At 46.7% G+C, this 17587-nt stretch overlaps 3 protein-coding genes across 13 annotated transcripts; 1 reads left to right on the top strand and 2 right to left on the bottom strand.

Annotated features, from left to right (window-relative positions):
• The first annotated feature begins 2224 nt into the window (after positions 1-2224).
• Positions 2225-11925, top strand: LOC103641349 (RNA cytosine-C(5)-methyltransferase NSUN2). 11 transcript variants are annotated; one of them, XR_004855413.1, is made up of 18 exons: positions 2259-2622; positions 2965-3053; positions 3530-3596; positions 3682-3797; positions 4285-4351; positions 4471-4519; positions 4669-4754; positions 5292-5545; positions 5629-5684; positions 5903-5988; positions 7141-7233; positions 8102-8465; positions 8563-9071; positions 9177-9405; positions 9488-9636; positions 10399-10558; positions 11612-11693; positions 11779-11925. XR_004855413.1 is itself a non-coding variant. In XM_035964186.1 (16 exons), the coding sequence occupies exons 3-15, from the start codon at positions 3568-3570 to the stop codon at positions 9628-9630; spliced, it is 2076 nt and encodes a 691-aa protein (XP_035820079.1). In that variant the 5' UTR covers positions 2225-2622; positions 2965-3053; positions 3530-3567; the 3' UTR covers positions 9631-9636; positions 11612-11890. The 11 variants fall into 11 exon arrangements, 5 of the variants coding, with proteins under 5 accessions (XP_035820079.1, XP_008662926.1, XP_035820080.1 ...); XR_560270.4 differs by lacking the exon at positions 10399-10558; XR_560268.4 differs by having other exon boundaries at positions 11612-11886.
• Positions 11863-12926, bottom strand: LOC100280802 (uncharacterized). Its single transcript, NM_001367141.1, has 3 exons — positions 12772-12926; positions 12543-12688; positions 11863-12443 (listed from the first exon to the last, which is right to left on the bottom strand). Exons 1-3 carry the CDS (start codon positions 12899-12901, stop codon positions 11931-11933), a joined length of 789 nt encoding a protein of 262 aa, NP_001354070.1. The 5' UTR covers positions 12902-12926; the 3' UTR covers positions 11863-11930.
• Positions 12927-13947: 1021 nt separating this feature from the next.
• LOC103641388 (U-box domain-containing protein 15) lies at positions 13948-16435 on the bottom strand. Its single transcript, XM_008664748.3, has 3 exons — positions 15922-16435; positions 15676-15792; positions 13948-15589 (listed from the first exon to the last, which is right to left on the bottom strand). Exons 1-3 carry the CDS (start codon positions 16255-16257, stop codon positions 14105-14107), a joined length of 1938 nt encoding a protein of 645 aa, XP_008662970.1. The 5' UTR covers positions 16258-16435; the 3' UTR covers positions 13948-14104.
• Between the last annotated feature and the right edge of the window lie 1152 nt (positions 16436-17587).

The following is a 17587-nucleotide window of genomic DNA, read 5'->3' as shown; positions in this document are numbered from 1 at the left end:
CCTGTGGATCAACTAGAACATCTCATTTCCAAAGTTAACTGGGTGAATTTCGAGATCAATTCAGTTTTACCCAGTTTGCTTCTAGTTTTTGTTGAAAAAGTTTTAACTTGCCTATTCACCCCCCTCTAGGCAACTTTCACCCTTTACAAACTAATTTCCGAGTTTATCCCATGATTTTAGCTAACAACCGTAGCACAAAACTCGGAACCCTAATCTGTTCTCGCACGCGCGGACCGTCCGTCCCACAGGCGCGGACCGTCCGGACCGCGGACCGTCCGCGCGCTCAATTTGGTGCTCAACACAAAGGTTGAAGCATAGAACTGGTGTAACTCGTGTGCCTTGTCTTTATGACTTGAAACCAGGTGACCCTCATAACCGACCTTCTCAAGATATGCAATGAAGTTTTTTTCGCCTACGCGAATTTGCTATGATGTGGAAGAATCTTGTGTTTGTGTCGCCAAGCTTACCTTCACATGCTCTCCTACTAGTAAAGTAGCTGCTCTAAATTTCTCTCTTGAAAATTGCACTACACGTTGAATCTGTCTGGTAGGTTTATGCAGTTGCTGAAGTTGATATTAATCGGTTGAAACATGAATGAACAGGCGGTGAAAGACTGGCAGTATGACCATTCGAAGCAGGAATCTTTCAAATACTACCTTCGGTTTCTCTTTCAGGTTGTGGGTGATCAAAGAAGTTGTGTGTGTATTCCGGTTCATAAATGGACATTCAAATTTATACAAAATCTGTCAACTATGGCTATGTTCGTTTTACATAATAGATAAGTCTGTCTCCAGCAAGAGACACTATCATCGTTCACTGCCGTCCAACAAGAACCAATAAATGGTTCACTAAAATATAGCGGCAGCTCAGTGACCTCTAAATGTAGAGTGTTGCTATCCATCCGCTATGGGCGTGTTTGCGACGGTGGCCCAGCAGCCTGACTGCGCTCCCGAGCTGCAATTGGACGTGTTTGCGTGCCTGGCCCGCTTAAAGAGTACAGTCGTGTGTGTGCAAAAGCGACGGCTTCGCCTGGCTCCCTGGAAACGACGATGGGGTTCGTTTTTTTGGGCTCGGCTGCTCGCAGCATGCTCGCGGTGCAAGGCAGAAAAAATTCACGTGATGACAGGTGACTGAGAGGTGACAAAACAATATCTTATTTTGGCCGGGCTCATTTTGTATATGAACTCAAACATGGTAAGTCGCAGCTGCAGGAGGCCAACCCAAGCCAGACCTGATCATGTTGGACGGGCCGAGCGGTACAGAATCACAAACACGCCCTATATGTCCGCGCGGAGCTGTTGTCTGGTTCTCCTCGTCTCCACCAACGGCGTGCCACACCACGGTAGCTTCGCTGCGCCGCCGGCTCCGCTACTGCTTCAACCCGTTGAGTACCAGGCCGTCGGGGCGAAGGTTCCACGACACGACGACATTCGTGTTAGTGGGCTAGCTCGGCGATGAGCTACTTGGGGGAGAGGTTGAGGCGTTGAGCCGTCGAGGGTGTCGGGGGGACCCAGTCGCAGAAGGCCAACGGTGGCATGGAGGAGCTCGGTCGGGAAGGTGCACCACCAGTCCACTGTCGACCAGCGTGGAGGAACCTGGCTGCGGCTGCGCGGAGGCGGTTGGCTGCGGCGGCGCTATGCACATCGCGTGACCGAAGCTGCCGGGGAGAGGCAAACGAACAAGAAAGTGGCTGTTTACAAGGACGATGTGCTATGTGTGCGGTGATTGTAAAAAGTGTTTATTAATACGGATAAAAAATAATTTCGAATTCGTGAACGACTCAAGGTTTTTTTTTGTCAAAAATACGGTTTAAAAAAGTTATCTACATATGGTAGAAGAAATGTAGAGAATATGATATAGATGATAAAATTTAGAGAATACTGCTGCAGACGAGGAATATACGGTGTATATAATCTTTTAGAGTGTGTTATAATAAACATCGAATATTACTTTAGAGGATGTAATTTAAAGTATGTTATTGGAGACGGCCTAATTTACCAGCATATTCTCGTTGTTAAGTTCGTTTTGAACTAGTCAAATTTTGTTCTTGTGTGTCTCCAAGGTTTCATGCATTTGCACCGTAGACGACTTTCAGTTTTCGAGGAATCAAAGCACGCTAAGTATAAATGCTTATATTATGTATAATAAATCTGGGGATCATCATTTTGTTCCGTAAAATCTAAATACTTAACATGCCAGATTTTGAAATTAGGACCAGATGTTCGGTTGCCATGCCTGTGCATCTTCGCAAGTCGCAACTGCACATTTATCCTTCTCGATGACACCCCAATCCTACTGGGCCCACCCACCTCACCCCACCCCACCAGGCCATCACAGTCCACGAGCACAAGCATGCTAGCCGCCAGGACCCCTGTCTCGCTCTCGCTCCACCACCGCATCGTCGCCGGCGGCCACCGGGGGCGATGCGTCGGGGGCAGCCAAAGGAGGCGCGGTGGCGCGCCGTGCCGCCAGTTCACCCAGGCGCTCCAGAGCCTCTGGAGGCACAGTCCCCCGATCCCTCCTCCTGCGCCTCCCGCTGCCGGCGCTGCCACCAGCGGCGAGGCCGAACCCTCGCGGCAGCCGCCGGTACTCGAGAACGCTGCCTTCGAGGAGTACTATAAGGTGTGGTTCCCATTTCGATTTCGCATAGCGTTTTCCCTATCTATCGCATTGGCTGGCGCGATTTGGAGTGAATTCAGGCTGCAGTCTCTGGTGACAGCTTGTTTGTTGAGATTGGAACTTTTTCGTTGCTGCAATAATGACAAATGTGTTCATATATGAACAATCTTTCTGTATCATTGGTCTGCGGTTTAACTGGTTACCACTTTGTACTCTTGTGCTAGGTGAGTTTAGTCTTCCTATTTGGAGTTATAGTGTCGCGTACAAAATGGCATGGTTTCAGGGTCCTGTTCTTCTGGATGTGTGTCAGTGTGTGTGATCGCACTTGCATATTTGTTTGGGCAGGTTCAGCAAATTGTCCGCGAGGAGGAGTGGGATGCCTTCATGAGTGTTCTACGGAAACCATTACCAGCGACTTTTAGAATCAATGCCTGGTAATGCTGGTTACTCTGAAGTGAAATCATGAATTTTCACTGAGGTCTTAATTTACTTGTCGGATTCCTTGGCTTGAGTAACTCCACATGGACCACTGTCGTCAAAGATATTCATGTTCTCTTAAACGTGATGCCCATCCCTTCTTCTCGTCCTGCGCCCGGAGCCTTTTGTTATCGAAGGCTGGCTGCTCCATGACTTGTATATCTGGTTAATCTGCCATTCAAGTAGTCATGTGCAAATGTGGTATTAGATAGTTTATTTGCAGCCTGCGCTTTATGGTACTCCAATAAGGGACCTGTACTTCTGAACTATCTTAGGAATGGGTGATTGTCACTTATTATAAGACTCATGCAGTTTCAGGGTAACTTCAAGTGTGCCATTACCAAACCTTTCAGTGTAATTACTGCCAAAAGTTTATTCCATTAGGCAATACCATGCTATTCTCACAGGTTTACATCTTTACTTTCCTTTTCAGTTGCCAGTTTTATAAAGATATCTGTTCAAAGTTAGAAAATGAATTTAGGCGATCTTTGGAGAGTGAGGTAGCCTTTTCTCTGTCGTCTATGATTTTCTCCTTACTTGATCATTGACATTTTTTAATTTACAATTTAATAACTCACTGCAAAGGTCAGTGATATGCATGGAGAAGATGCTATAACTCCCTTGCCTTGGTATCCATGCAGTCTTGCATGGCACCTGAATTTCTCCCGGAAGGAATTGAGGAAAAATCAGGCACTCGAAAGGTAATTAATTGTAGCATGGTGTTTAAGTCTTGCCATGACATGAATCTTGCTTGGTCTATGTAGCGTAAATACGAGACACTTTTGCCTTTGCATTAGTGAATATATGGTAGGGATTTGGGGTGGGGTGGAGATGTCTGAGATGGTCTTGAAGTGGGCTTCAAACTGAGTTGTATTGGGTCAGAAGAATCAGGATATCCAATAAGCATCAGATACTGGTACTGCAGATTGGTAGAGCATCTGATTAAACAGGAAATATCTGTTCCACATTTATGTTATTAAAATTTATCTAATTTCAGGAAAATTGGCTTATGTAGTATTGGCTTTTATGAGCAGTTAGTTTTCCCAAAAGCTTAAATTGTTATGGGGAAGTCGGCTATATATTTCTTCTACTTTCAAAGTATTATTATTATTCTGAACAATTAATTTCTGTTTCTATATTGATGTGCTATCGATTAATCTATTCTATTGATCCAATCTTCTTTTCCAGTTTTCATGAGTTTCTGAAGCATGAGAGTGAGGTTGGTAACATAACTAGACAAGAGGCTGTTAGCATGGTGGGCATCCTGTACCAGTTTGTTGATAAACATTGCCACCTCTGTTATCTTGTATTTTAGTTGTTTTTTTATTCTCTTAGATGAAGTCTTGTTTCATTAACTGAAATTTATTTCTGCAGGTTCCACCACTGTTTCTGAATGTACAACCTGATCACCATATTCTTGATAGTATGTCCCTGTTTAATTCTTCTCTGTCATCTTAAATATCCTGTGCTTCTCATGCAAACCGACTGTGTCAATGGGTATTCTTTCATTTTGATTGGATGACCGAATACTCCAATAGTATAGCCTCACATGTATCTGCATATCTTGTGCAGTGTGTGCTGCTCCAGGCTCTAAAACTTTTCAGTTACTTGAGATGATTCACCAATCAAAAGAACTAGGTCTACTTCCAGGAGCATTGGTACGTTTCTCCCTAAGTTGCATCTGGCACTAAAACTATTGCTCGTGTAACTCTTGATGATTTTTGGAGTCATGTTAGTTGTTAGTATTCAATTTTGTTACATGTAGCTAGTAGAACTAGTCGTTTTATAATTTCCAAAGACTTATGAGAAATTAATACTTTAGTTATATTGATATGGCCTAGGACCAACTTGGCCCAGTAAACGGCTCAGTCTGGCCTGTAGGCCGTGGCGCCGGCATGGTAAGGACTAAGGAGGACCTAGAGCCTAGGTGGCTAGGAGGTCTATCTCCTGTAGTCCTGTACTACCCCTGTCCCTAAGTCAGTCCCTATATATAGAGGCCCCATGTACCCTTGCAACTTAAGGAGAAGTAGATCAAAGGGACAAAGGGTTAGCCCATCTTTTCTTCCCCTGACTTGGGCGTTGTCCTACTGGTCACTCTTCCTGTCCTCTCATTTCTCCCCAAATCCCCCTCCCTAATCTGGGGCAATCTAAGTACTAACATATATATTCTCCCTTGTTCTTGTGAGACTGGTTAGGTGATAGCCAACGATCTCAATATGCGAAGATGTGACCTCCTTATCCATAATACAAAGAGAATGTGCACCGCCAACCTAATAGTAACAAACCATGGAGCAGAAAACTTCCCCTATTGTTCTCTTGCAAAGGATTGTTCAGGTTCATATAAAGATCCCTGCAAACTACAAAAGCTAGAATTCGACCGCATACTTTGTGATGTTCCGTGTAGTGGTGATGGGACTATTCGCAAGGGTCATGACATGTGGAGAAAGTGGTAATAACAGGATCTTTGTTTTGTCTGCTGTTTTATGCTTCCCTGTATGTATCCTCAGGTCGCAATCTGTTATTGTTGTTCAGGAACTCAGGCATGGGTAACCAACTTCATCTTCTGCAAGTAAATATTGCAATGCGTGGTATGGATCTGTTTATATTGATTTGACACTTTGTTGGGGGTGTTTTTTTTTCATTCTAATCAAGTAATCATAGTATACCATGAGGTTTTAAACATACCTACCTGGAAATTTGTGAGGATTTCTACTGCATAATATATCACAGTTTGGGAGCAAAATATATGATTTGAAGCTTTAAGGTTAACAGTATGTAATATCACAGTTTTATTTTATTTCTTAAGGTATTGCGTTACTTAAAGTGGGTGGAAGGATGGTCTATTCGACTTGTTCATTGAATCCTGTTGAAAATGAAGCTGTCATAGCTGAGGTATCTACTGTAGTTGCTTACTTTTAGCTGTTGAACATAAAGCTGTTATTTATTTTGTGACTTATAGCCTAGATACGAGCAAAATCTCTGCGTTGAGCAGTTTATGTTAGAGTTGATATCTCCTTAGGACTAATGACTGAGTCTTAAGGGGCATGGGGACCCACCACCTCTATGGGTATGTACAACCTTGACACCATAGTAGATGGTACGATTTTTTTTTAAAGTAGAAGACACAACGAAGACACATGTAGTTACACTGGGGTGTATCTAAACCTTATGTCTTAATTAATAAAAATTCTCTAAGACATGACTCTTTATGTGTGTTTACTAGTGAAGCTGTGTCTTAGGCTTAGAAAACCGAGCTAGAGGTGTGTCTTCATTTTTTTACACTTACCCCATAGGCACACATTAATATGCATTGTACATGCCCTAACTAATGCACACCGTGATCGGAGGTGCTGACTGCTTCCTACTGGCTCGGTCCCATCCGATGCGATGCCATAAGAGGGGTTCCTGGTGACCAAAAACGTGTGCGAGGACACCACTCAGAATGAATGTGCTCCCCTAATCTACCAATCGAGAGGGCATGGCAGTCAGGTGAAGACCGATGCACATGGCACTCCACTGCACATCCCTGCCCTAATGATCTGCTGCTAATTGAGCCATTGAGGTATGTACTAATTAATCTGGGAATTAGTGTGTCCATACCACTAGGCTAGTGATCCTAATGGGCTAATCAATTTCAAGTTCTTACAGTTTAGTCACATAGTTTTGGGTGATTTATCGGCTGGTAATTTAATAAGGCAATTATGGTAGCTTATAGAATCCAAAATGATGAGAAATTCAATTTGTATGCCTTACAGTCTCATGCCACTCGATTTATGAGGCAGCTTGAGCACAAGCTGCAATCTGAACCGTCTCATCGGAACTCTGAAGATTTGTAGAGGAAATTCCAAAAAATCCACATGTTATTTGTGTTGGTGTAGTTTTGAAAACTTTAGTCCTTGACTATGCATAATTACCTTTTCTTTAGGGTACTGCATACAAATACCATTTGCTATTCGTTTAATCATTTTCATATTCTGTTCACAATATGTGTGCTGTAATATGAATTCACTTTGCAAGTTGTTCATGTACCTCGTAATCATATAGCTCCTTCGAAGAAGTGGAAACTCTGTTGAACTCCTTGATGTTTCTAGCGAGCTACCTGAATTGGTTCGGCGTCCTGGGCTTAGCACTTGGAAGGTTTGTGTATCTATATCAAGGTTGATCCCTTGGTTACATTCTTTTTTATGTGTTGTATCTAGTAAGATCGCTAATTCTTAATTACAATTTTTATCCTAGTTTGTATATGTGTATGGATTCACAATTATGACACTCAAGACTCAACATACTATACCAATAGCTTTACTTTCATAATGATTTTTTAGTTTACTAATAATCTTTTACTTGGAGAAATCAATTGAGCGTGTCAGCAAAGGTCTCATTTTTTACTCTCTCGAAGTATAGATACTTATCACTTTTGACCACTTTATTTAGGGGGTGTTTGGTTTCTAGGGACTAATTTTTAGTCCCACCATTTTATTCCATTTTAGTCCCTAAATTACTAGATACGATTTAGCAATTTAGGGACTAAAATGGAATAAAATGGTGGGGACAAAAAAATCGTATTTAGCAATTTAGGGCCTAAAATGGAATAAAATGGTGGGACTAAAAATTAGTCCCTAGAAACCAAACACCCCCTTAGCTTGTTCATGATTCCTGAAATGTTTTCCCCGAATGCCCCTATAGATTCTGTCTATACCATCTAATTTGGTTCCTCTTTCTTATGCGGGTGATAACTATGAGCATTTTGGTCCAATTGACATCACAGTTGATTTAAATGGTTTATGTGTTGGCTGAAGTTGACAATTATTTTTAAGCAGAGGATCTATTGTTGTCTTTTTTTATTTGTAGAATTATGATTGTTTTTAGAATAAACCCTTTTTTCCATCTCATGACTTTAGTCGAACAGTTAGTCCCTAATTGACAATGTACAATACATATTCAACATGGCGAAAATCTTATCCTTCTATTCTGGTTATTCCTTAGGTTTCTTTTCTGACTCTTGCAGGTACAAGATCGAGAATCTTGGTTTCAGAGTCACGATGAAGTTCCACACAATAGGAAGAATGTAGTATTTCCAAGCATGTTTCCTGCAAGTAATAGCACCGAGGAAAGCCATACCGTGTGTGGTGATGTTGAAGTGAACATAAATAATATGAACAGCTTCTCAAGAAATATCAACATTGAAGAAACAAGCAAACTTAATCAAGATATGGATGGAGTTTCTGTTAGTCCCACTAAAATTTTGGAATGCACTTCTAACATTGTGAGTTCAAAGTTTCCACTGCATCGGTGCATGAGGATTGTTCCTCATGACCAGAACAGCGGGGCATTTTTCATCGCAGTTCTTCACAAATTATCGCCCTTGAATGGTAATCCTGCACTTCCTTTTTTATGATTCCACTCAATACCTCTCGTTTGCATAATTAATACTCCCACTGTATGCTTGAATGTTCCATATTGTTTCAGGCAGTCAGATAAAGGATACTAAAATTCAGCACAGACTTGGGACAGACAGAACTATACAGTTCCAGAAAGAGCCCAAGCCAGAAACACGACCCTATGAAACTACTTTGACACGCCGTCAGCACAATGTTTCTGAAGTTGATGATACTGAAGTGCTTGGTAGGGGACAGAAATTAGGCACAGACAGCCAAACTTCAAAGGATAAGAACTCAAGCGAGGTCGAAATAGTTAGCATTCTAGCAGAGTCAGGAGATAGAATGGAGTTGCAAAAGCAAAGCAGGTGGGAAGGGGTTGATCCTGTCTTAGTTTTGAACGATGAAGCGGTGATAAAGAGTATACAATCCTTCTTTGGCATCAAGGAATCATTCCCACTCGAAGGTCATCTGGTGACTAGAAGTCCTGATAATGCAAGGAGAATATATTACGTATCAAAATCAGTTAAAGAGATTTTGGAGCTGAATTCAAAAGTTGGTGGGCAGCTGAAGATAGCTTCACTTGGTGTTAAAATGTTTGTAAGCGCTCTAAACACGCGGTGTCCCTTACCGATTCAAGATCTCGCAGGAAGATTCAGCATTGCATATTTTACTCAGACTCTGAGGTACTCTGTTCTGTTTCAGGAAAGGCATAGATCAAAGGATCCCTGTCCATGTGCATATAGGTTGTCTTATGATGGATTATCGCTGGTGCTTCCATCCATCAGCAAGAGGATACTATATGCATCCGCACTCGAGTTCCACCGCCTTGTACAGTACCGAAGCATAAGCTTTGCTCATTTTACCGACACCAGATTCGGGGAGCAGGCTGCGTCCTTGACGCCTGGTTGCTGTGTTGTAGTGTTACTCGAAGGTAATGTTTATGACCTACCTGAAGAGTAAAGATAAAAGAAACCATGAGTTAGTTCATAATCTAACTTTCTCTGGTATTTCAGGGAATAGGCGTGTAGATTCCATTTGTAAGGATCCCTCCACAATTGCCGTTGTTTGCTGGAGAGGGAAGGGGACCATTAACGTTATGGTTTCTCCCTCGGATAGGAAGGATCTCCTTGAAAGGATGGCGTATCGATTTGGATGATGGATGGTAATTTTACTCTTGTCACCTTCGTCATTGTAATTTTATTGCCTGGTTGTTTTACCTGCCCGTGGGGTTCCAAGTCAAGGACAGAACAGCAGCAGCTGGCTGCAGTAGTTTAATGGGCTTGAGCGCAATCAAAATCACATCGCTTTTTTTTCCCCCTTCTCCTGCCGTGTGCCGTATTTTCTTCCTTGTTCAGTCCAAGCATTTGTGGGCACACTAGCTTTTCTGCGCCTTTATCCCAAGCAGCACGGTGCTAGTGGCAAGCTGCAAACCAAGCATCATATCATACTATGTTATCACATTCTCTTTTGGAAAAAAAAAATCGGTCCGGCAGCTAGCTAGTAGCTACTATGAACTTTATAGTCTCTTGGCTCTTGGGCTTACCTTAAAGACTCACTCGCTTGACTTGGTCCATGGACTTCCACCACACGTGGGGACGAAAGTTAAAATAAAACTTATTACAAGAGAGATATCATATATAGTGTTCACATTAAAAAAATGGGCTAACAGAGAGATTAGACTTTACTAATAAGTTCTTGGCATCAAGAAGCAATAGGGGAAAAAAATTGGATCCCTTTAGGCTTTCCGCTGTCCAAACTGGTGGCTGAGCCGGAGAGCCTGACACCGAGAAAACCAGTTCGGAGTCTGATTTGTTTTCAAATCGGTTTTGAATCTATGTTTAATATAGAAAACCTGTAGATCGGTTTTGAATCTATGTTTAATATAGAAAACCTGTAGACTGTGTGTTTGACATAATTTTTACAGGGATAAAGGTGGGAGCATATCCTGTACGCAAAGAAGTCATGTGCTCCCAGGCACAAAATGCATCCAGCCGATCCGTTCTGTATCTAACGGTGTTATGACATTTTTGCAAATAAGTCTTCCCACGCTTCCCACATTAGTGTTGTTCATTAAAAAAACCCCGGTACGCCCCTTCTCCCCAAACAGCAGGCAAACGCATCCCAACGCTAGTGCTGTTCTATTTATATGTGTTAATGTTATCCAAATAAAGCCTCAGTATTTTGCTTTTGAATGTAAACTGAGCTACTATATTTTCTGAATGTTGCTGCCTTAGGGCATCACCAAGAGACTAGTTAAATGTTGCTGCTGTTTGGAAAGAAGGGGTGTCGGATTTTTTTTGAAAAAAAAGAACATCACTTAGCGTGGGGAGCGTGGGTAGTGGAAGACCTTATTTGTAAAAAGACCACAACACCGTTGAATATTGGACCGATGGGTTGGATGCATTTTGCGCATGGAAGCACCGGCATCCTTTGCGTACAGGATATGCTCCACTGCTCCTTTATATGAACGAGTGGATGGCAACCGATTGAGTAATTAACTTCCAATCGTAAAAAAAAGCAGCAGAGACCATTACTTTGAGACGACTGTTAATAGGCGGTCTTAAATATTCTCCACGGAATTTCATGGCTACAGGGATAGGATGGTGATAGTGAGGGTGTGACAGGCCACAAGCAGCAGCAGAGACAATTGTCAATGACGCTTTATATTTTTCCGTATGGATATAAATAGAGATTCGGGGTGAAGACTGTCAGATCAAGCAGGACCACGACTAGATCTGAAAATTTGGGCTGACCATTTTGGGTCGTCCACGGCCTAAAAATAGAACCTCAAAAAAACATGGCCCGACATGTCTCAAATTATTGTGCTGTGACTCAACACGATTAGATGGCCTACGCTGAGGCTGGCACACCAAGAAGTGAGACACGAATTAGTAAACTAACATTATGGTTATTTTATGCTCCAATAATTTTAACTGCTTTATACAAGTTATAGGAAACATCGATTCTTATATTCATCTTAGTAGAATATATGTTCTTATTATAAACATATATGTATATAGCAATTTTGAGTCACGTTGCATGACATAACAATCTATTTTTAATTGCTTTCTCTTGCTCTTATGATTTTTTAAATCTATAATAAAGCTATGAATAATTTGAAGTTATATATTTTTCAGCCCTAACGACGACTATGGAGCTTGCCTTGGCATCTTGACAAGGACCTACCTTCCTATTTGGTTGGCTGCTAATTAAAACTTGGTATACCACATTAATTAATTCTAGGCATGTGTGTTTTGTTTCACATTATAAAGTGGGATTTGTCAAACTTTGTTACGAATAGCAGGTTCTTAGTAATTTACACACGTCGGTTGGTTGGGCCTGGACGAAGGAAGGATTTGTACAGATCAGATGAGAGAGTTTTGAGTTTGCAACTATGAACTATGTACTACTATCTATCTCTTTCGACCAAGAGATGAAAAGCAAAACATAACTAAGCTAAACTACTAGCTCGTCGTCGTAGCTGTCGTAGTTGTCGTCGTCGTCATCCTCCGTATCGACCGTGAGCTGAGGGCCAAGATATGGCGCCCCGGCGACGGTGAAACCCTCGGGCAGGTCCGTCTCTTCCAAGACAGCGAAGCCCGGGAGGGACGGGACGGGGACGTCGGTGAAGTAGGTGGAGGGGCGGCCGTGGTCCTCCGAGTAGGGCGGCGTGAGCACGTCGAGGATGGCGCAGGGCGTGACGGCGGTGAAGGCGTGCAGGTTGCCGCCGCTGCGCGGGAAGAGGACGGACGCCGGGCAGGGCGCCCGGCGCACCACGTCCGCGGCCACCACCCTGGCCAGGCCACGTTTCCTCCTCCTGGGCGGCGACGGCGAATTATCAGGCGGCGCGGCGACCCAGTCGTAGGAGCGCACGCGCACGGAGCCGTACAGCAGCTTGCTGAGCACTACCATCTCCGGGTGGTCGTGCAGCGGCAGCGTCGCGCCGGCCGGGAAGCAGAAGACGCCAATCTGCGTGATGAATGCACGAGCAGGGACGCGGGGGAATCGGTCAGATACGAAGCACAACAACACAAAACTGACTCCAGCTAGGTAGCTAGCTAGCTTTACCGAGAAATCGTCGCACTGGTGTATGTGCACGTAGGTGATCCGCGTGAACGCCGGCGCCGGCAGGAGGAGGTCGTCGTCGGACGAGGACGAGGACGACGTCGGCTTCTCCCCGTCGTCGATCCCGACGTCGGCTGCTTCCACGCCATCTGAAGCAGAGGAAAAAAAACATTAATTAATTTATATTGACCGGGCGGCCAGGCGGCGAACAAGGCAGAGGTAGTAAACTGACCGAGGATGTTCTGCAGCCATGTGATGTCCCCGAGCGTGGGCGCCACCGGCGGCGAGGAGAAGACGACGTCGCAGGCGTCGTAGAGGCGCTGCACCTTGCTGAGTGCCATGATGTGCGGCGGGAGCGCCATGGTGGTGGTGGTGAGCTGTTGCGATGGAATTGCGGTCGTCGTGGTGATTTCATTTATAAAGCTTTAACGTGGTGCGGCATGGCCCGTGGGGTGGTCTGGACTCTGGATGCCGCCCAAACCGTGGTCGCGTGCGTCCCAGCCAGCCAGCCAACCCCGGGGCACTGCCCTGCTGTTTCTGACGGCGCTGCCTGCCTTGGCTGTTCGCGCGCCCCCTTTTTTCGTTTCCTGACAAAAAGTCTAAAACTAAAAACAACTTGCTGCACTGAACTTGTGTTCGGTCGCTTGGGATCTCGACAGCGTCCACTTTGGGGTTCGAGTTTTGTACATGTAGCGCCCGTCCACTCGATTGATAATTCTTTCTTTGTTTTTTTGGTTTGTTTTGGTCTGTTCAGATTTATTTCGGGAATGGTTTAATCCCACTTGCCAAGCACTACTATACCTTGTTAGCAAAGTTGTAGTATCTTGATAAAAGTCAGGATTTGAGCGTGATGTTTTCAACAGCTGAAGCATACGGTTCTTTTTTTTTTAAAAAAAAACATCTAGTCTAATACGGAGTATTGTATACGGCACGAATCCTATCCACAGAGGCGAAAAGACAAGTTATTCCACGCGCCTCTGCCAGTGGTAAGAACCGCTGCAACGGAAAAGCTGTGATGTGGGGTGGTGGCGGCGGTAGAGCAGCAAACATGGGCCGGCGCGTTGGTATGGATGCGCATGCATGCGCTGTGCCCAACACACAGGCCGACAGGCGCCCACGTGCCACTAGGGTGCTAATGGATTATGATCCAAATAATTTTTCATAAACTGTTAAGACTCTAAATAAAGTTTAATTAAAAAATAAATAAAAATAGAGTTTAATACTAACCTGATTCGATCATTAAATCTTTAGAGTCATTATCACCCTACGTGCCATCTATCACACCTAGCCTAGCTCATGCCATGGATGGATACACTTTATTATCTAGCCCGCTCCAGATATCCAATCCGGACGAAACGGCAAAAGAGGCCCAAAATACGATGGCCTGCCCAACATGGAAAAGTAGGGGAAAAAAAGAGAAGACATTTTTTTCTCACAAATTTCGGTGAAACAATGAAGAAAAGAAACTCCTAAACTATAGTGATCTATTAGGACAGCTGACAAACGTTTGTATCACCCGAAAATGAAAGAAAGAAAGAAAGAAAGAAAGAAAAAAGGTCTCAGGCTCAGAGCTTGCGCGCGAGCTGGATGAGCAAGTTGGCTTTCCTCTGCGCCCTGCTGGTGCCGTTCTTGGCGATCCTGGAGAGGTCCTCGTGGAGTCCGAACCTGAGCCCGTGCACCAGCAGCGGCCTGTTGTTGCTGCCCAGCTCCAGCAGCACCGACAGCGCGCACTCCTTGTTCTTGGGCGTGCCGTCCTTGATCAGCCGCACCAGCCTCTCCACGAACGCCGTCGTCCCGATCTCCGCGCGGCACGCCGCGTGCGACGACAGCACCAGGAAGATGGACAGCGCCTCGTCCACCATGCCCAGCGCGCTGTCGTCCATCACCCCGATCAGCGCCGCCACCACGCCCGCCTGCGTGGCCCGGACCTTGTTCTGCGGGCTCAGCACCAGGTTGAAGATGGCCGTGGCCGCGTCCTTCTTCCCGCGGGCGGTGCCGCTGCTGCGCAGGAGCTCCACCAGCGGGGCCAGCCCGCCCAGGCTCCCGATCGCCGCCTTGTTCTCGTCCAGCATCGACAGGCTGAACAGCGTCGCCGCCGAGTTCTCCTGCGCCTCCGGGCTGCCGTTCCGCAGGATCTCGATCACCAGCGGGATGGCGCCTCCCCTCGCGATCAGGGCCTTGTTCTTGTCGTCGATGGACAGGTTCAGCAGCGACGTCACCGTGTTCTCCTGCGCCTTCTTGTCGGGGCACGCCAGCAGCCCGATCAGCGCCGGGATGCCGCCGCTGTCGACGATCAGCGCCCGGTTCTCGGGGCACTCCTTGGAGAGCCGACGGATCTTCTTCACCGCCTTGCGCTGCACGTCGGGGTGGATGGACGACATGCCTTCCACCAGCGACGGGATGCTGTCGGCCGCGTCCGCCGCCTCCCCCTTCCGCTCCGACTCCGTCTCCGCCGGCTCCCGCTTCTGCAGCTCCACCATGTTCCTCTCGCACCACTGCAGGATCAGGTTCTTGAGCGCGTAGTTGGGCGCCAGCGACAGGTGCGCCAGCGGCTGCCGCGACTTGGGGCACGTCCGCTCCCCGCCGTCCAGCCACTTCTGGATGCTCCGCCGCTCGTACGTCTGCCCGCTGGCCACGATCACCGGGTCCGTCATGATCCCCAGCGTGATGGGGCACAGGAAGTCGTTGGGGATCATCAGGGAGGGGCACTTGTCAAGGCTTTTGGGCATGGACACGTCGCCGCCAAGGACGTCCTTCTCGTCCACGCCCGCGATCTCCTTGAAGCGGTTCAGCAGGCCCACCATCTGCGTCGTGCTCTCGTTCCTCTCGTTGATGAGCTTCTTTACGGCCATCGTCTCTGCCCTCAGCTCCGCCAGCGTCTGCAGCTCCAGCTTCCTGGCGAGCCTCTCCAGGATGGCCCTGTCGGCGTTCCTCTCCTGCTCCTCCTCCTCCTTGTTCTGGAGGATCACCATCAGATCCATCGACAGCTCCATGTCTTGAGTGTCCGTTCGCTTCTTGCACCTCATCAGCTGTGCGTTCATCAGCTCCACCTGGAAGAATTGAATGGCACTGTAAAGAATTGATGGCAGCTAGCCGGAGATGCGTATGCGTAGGTGGCGCGCGCGCGAGGGCTTACTTGCTCCTTGACCTCGTCGGAGATGGCGAGCTCGGCGTACGGCATCCCGTCCAGCGCGCTGTGCATCTTCTCGTACACGTCGCGGAACTGGGCAAGCACCGTCTCGCTCTCAAGCGCCTGAAATCAAACCAAACCAAATAAAAACAAAAGGAAGAGTATCAACATGACAACATGCATGGGCCGGCCGGGCCGCCAGGGCATTAATGAGCATGCATGGCACTGACAGGCACATCGAATCGAACCAACCAGGTAGATCTTGCTGCCGTCGTGGCAGGTTCGTAGCAGGCGTCGCGCGGCGGCGAGCGCGCGGCCGAGAAGGGCGAGCCGGCGGTAGGCGTCGTCGGTGAGCCGGGGCGCGGCGTCGCGGAGCTCCTCCAGGAGCGGGAGGACGAGCTGCAGCCAGCGGAGGAGGTTGGCGCACTCCTTGCGCTGCGTGCGCCGGAACTCCGCGAAGGCGCGCGCCGCGTTGACGGTGAGCAGGAGCTCCTCCACCAGGTCCTCGTCGTCCATCTCCCGCCCCATGGACGATGGCTCCGCGGGGTCGTCCGGGGACGACGGTGGCAGCGTTGGTGGCGGCGGCATCAAGCGCTCCGACGCTCTGGGCCAGCCAGACACGGCACAAGAAAATAAAAAATGGAGAATTGCTATGTATAGTTAGTGCGGTGCCCCCTGCATGCCAAAATCTATACTACCATCCCGACCTCCATTTATATTTCTTCTACGAGGAAGCGCAACAAGAGAAGCCTCAAAATAGTGCTTAATTTGGTTCATCCTCCTCCTCTCCGGCCCTCTAGGTTAACTTGCACTCCGTATATGGATTTAATTGATTTATGAGCTGTGCATCATATTTCTTCATGTAGAAATTATAGCAGCTGATATTATTTGTGCAGTCGTTGTAGGCAATTAAACTATTCTGTGAAAGGAGGGTACGGTATAGCCGTTGGTATTGGTACGGTGTAGAGATGACCAAACGGGCCGTTCGGCCTGGGTCCGGTGAAGCCCGATCCGTTTTAGGTCCAGCCCACTAGGCATGGTTAGGAAACCAGGCTGGGCCATTTAAACCCGCGGGCTCGTTTCCCTGTTCGAGCCTGGCTCGCAGCGGGTCTAAACGGGCTGGGCCGGCCCGGTAAACACGGAAAATGTGGGCCGAAAACGGGCTAAGCAGGCAGTTAAGCACAATTTAGTGTAAAAAGCGGGCTTGACAGGCTTCAAGGTAAACGGGTCATGTCAGGCCAGCCCACCGTGCATAGTTTCCTGTCCAGACCCGGCCCGGTGATTCATGCAGGGTCGGTCCAGGCCCGCATAGAACTGGGTCGTGCTGGGCTCAGATCGGGCTCAAACAGTGGGCTTCGTGCCGGGCTCACGGGCCTCGTGCTTATTGGCCATCTATAGTACGGTGTGGTATCAGCATGTCAACCGGGCCCACCCATATATCCCTTTCTTTATGTACCACTTATTTTTTTGTGTGCTTGTTTTCCCTTTTTCCATTCATTTTTGGACGGTACACGCATGTGGCTCTCTACAACCGGTCGCTGCTATGTTAAGTTAACGAGCCAACTTAGCTTGGCTCATTTGTCAGCTTGAGCTGGCTCGTTTGTCTCGCGAGCCACATAAAAAGCTAGACGTGCACGCATGTATCTAGTCCTGATCTTATCTGTACCGACATCAGGACCACCCAAGATAACTCTTTTTACCAATTACCTTCCTTGAATCATTTGCTGCAGATAGCATACTTTTCTGTAGTAACTAGGCTCACAACTGAATAGTAAACAGGCAAAACAGTCAACAGCCAATAGAGTAAGGCAAAACTGAACAAGCAACTAAGCAAGTGCACGAAAACTGAACAAGCAAGTGCATCGTGCACACAAGCAAGAGTAAGACAAAGACTGAATCACTGAAAGACACAAAGTGA

The sequence above is a fragment of the Zea mays genome, chromosome 1, assembly GCF_902167145.1.
Source record: "Zea mays cultivar B73 chromosome 1, Zm-B73-REFERENCE-NAM-5.0, whole genome shotgun sequence".
NCBI lineage: Eukaryota > Viridiplantae > Streptophyta > Magnoliopsida > Poales > Poaceae > Zea > Zea mays.
Note: the sequence above shows the minus strand (reverse complement) of the source record. Positions and strands in the feature narration are given on the sequence as shown.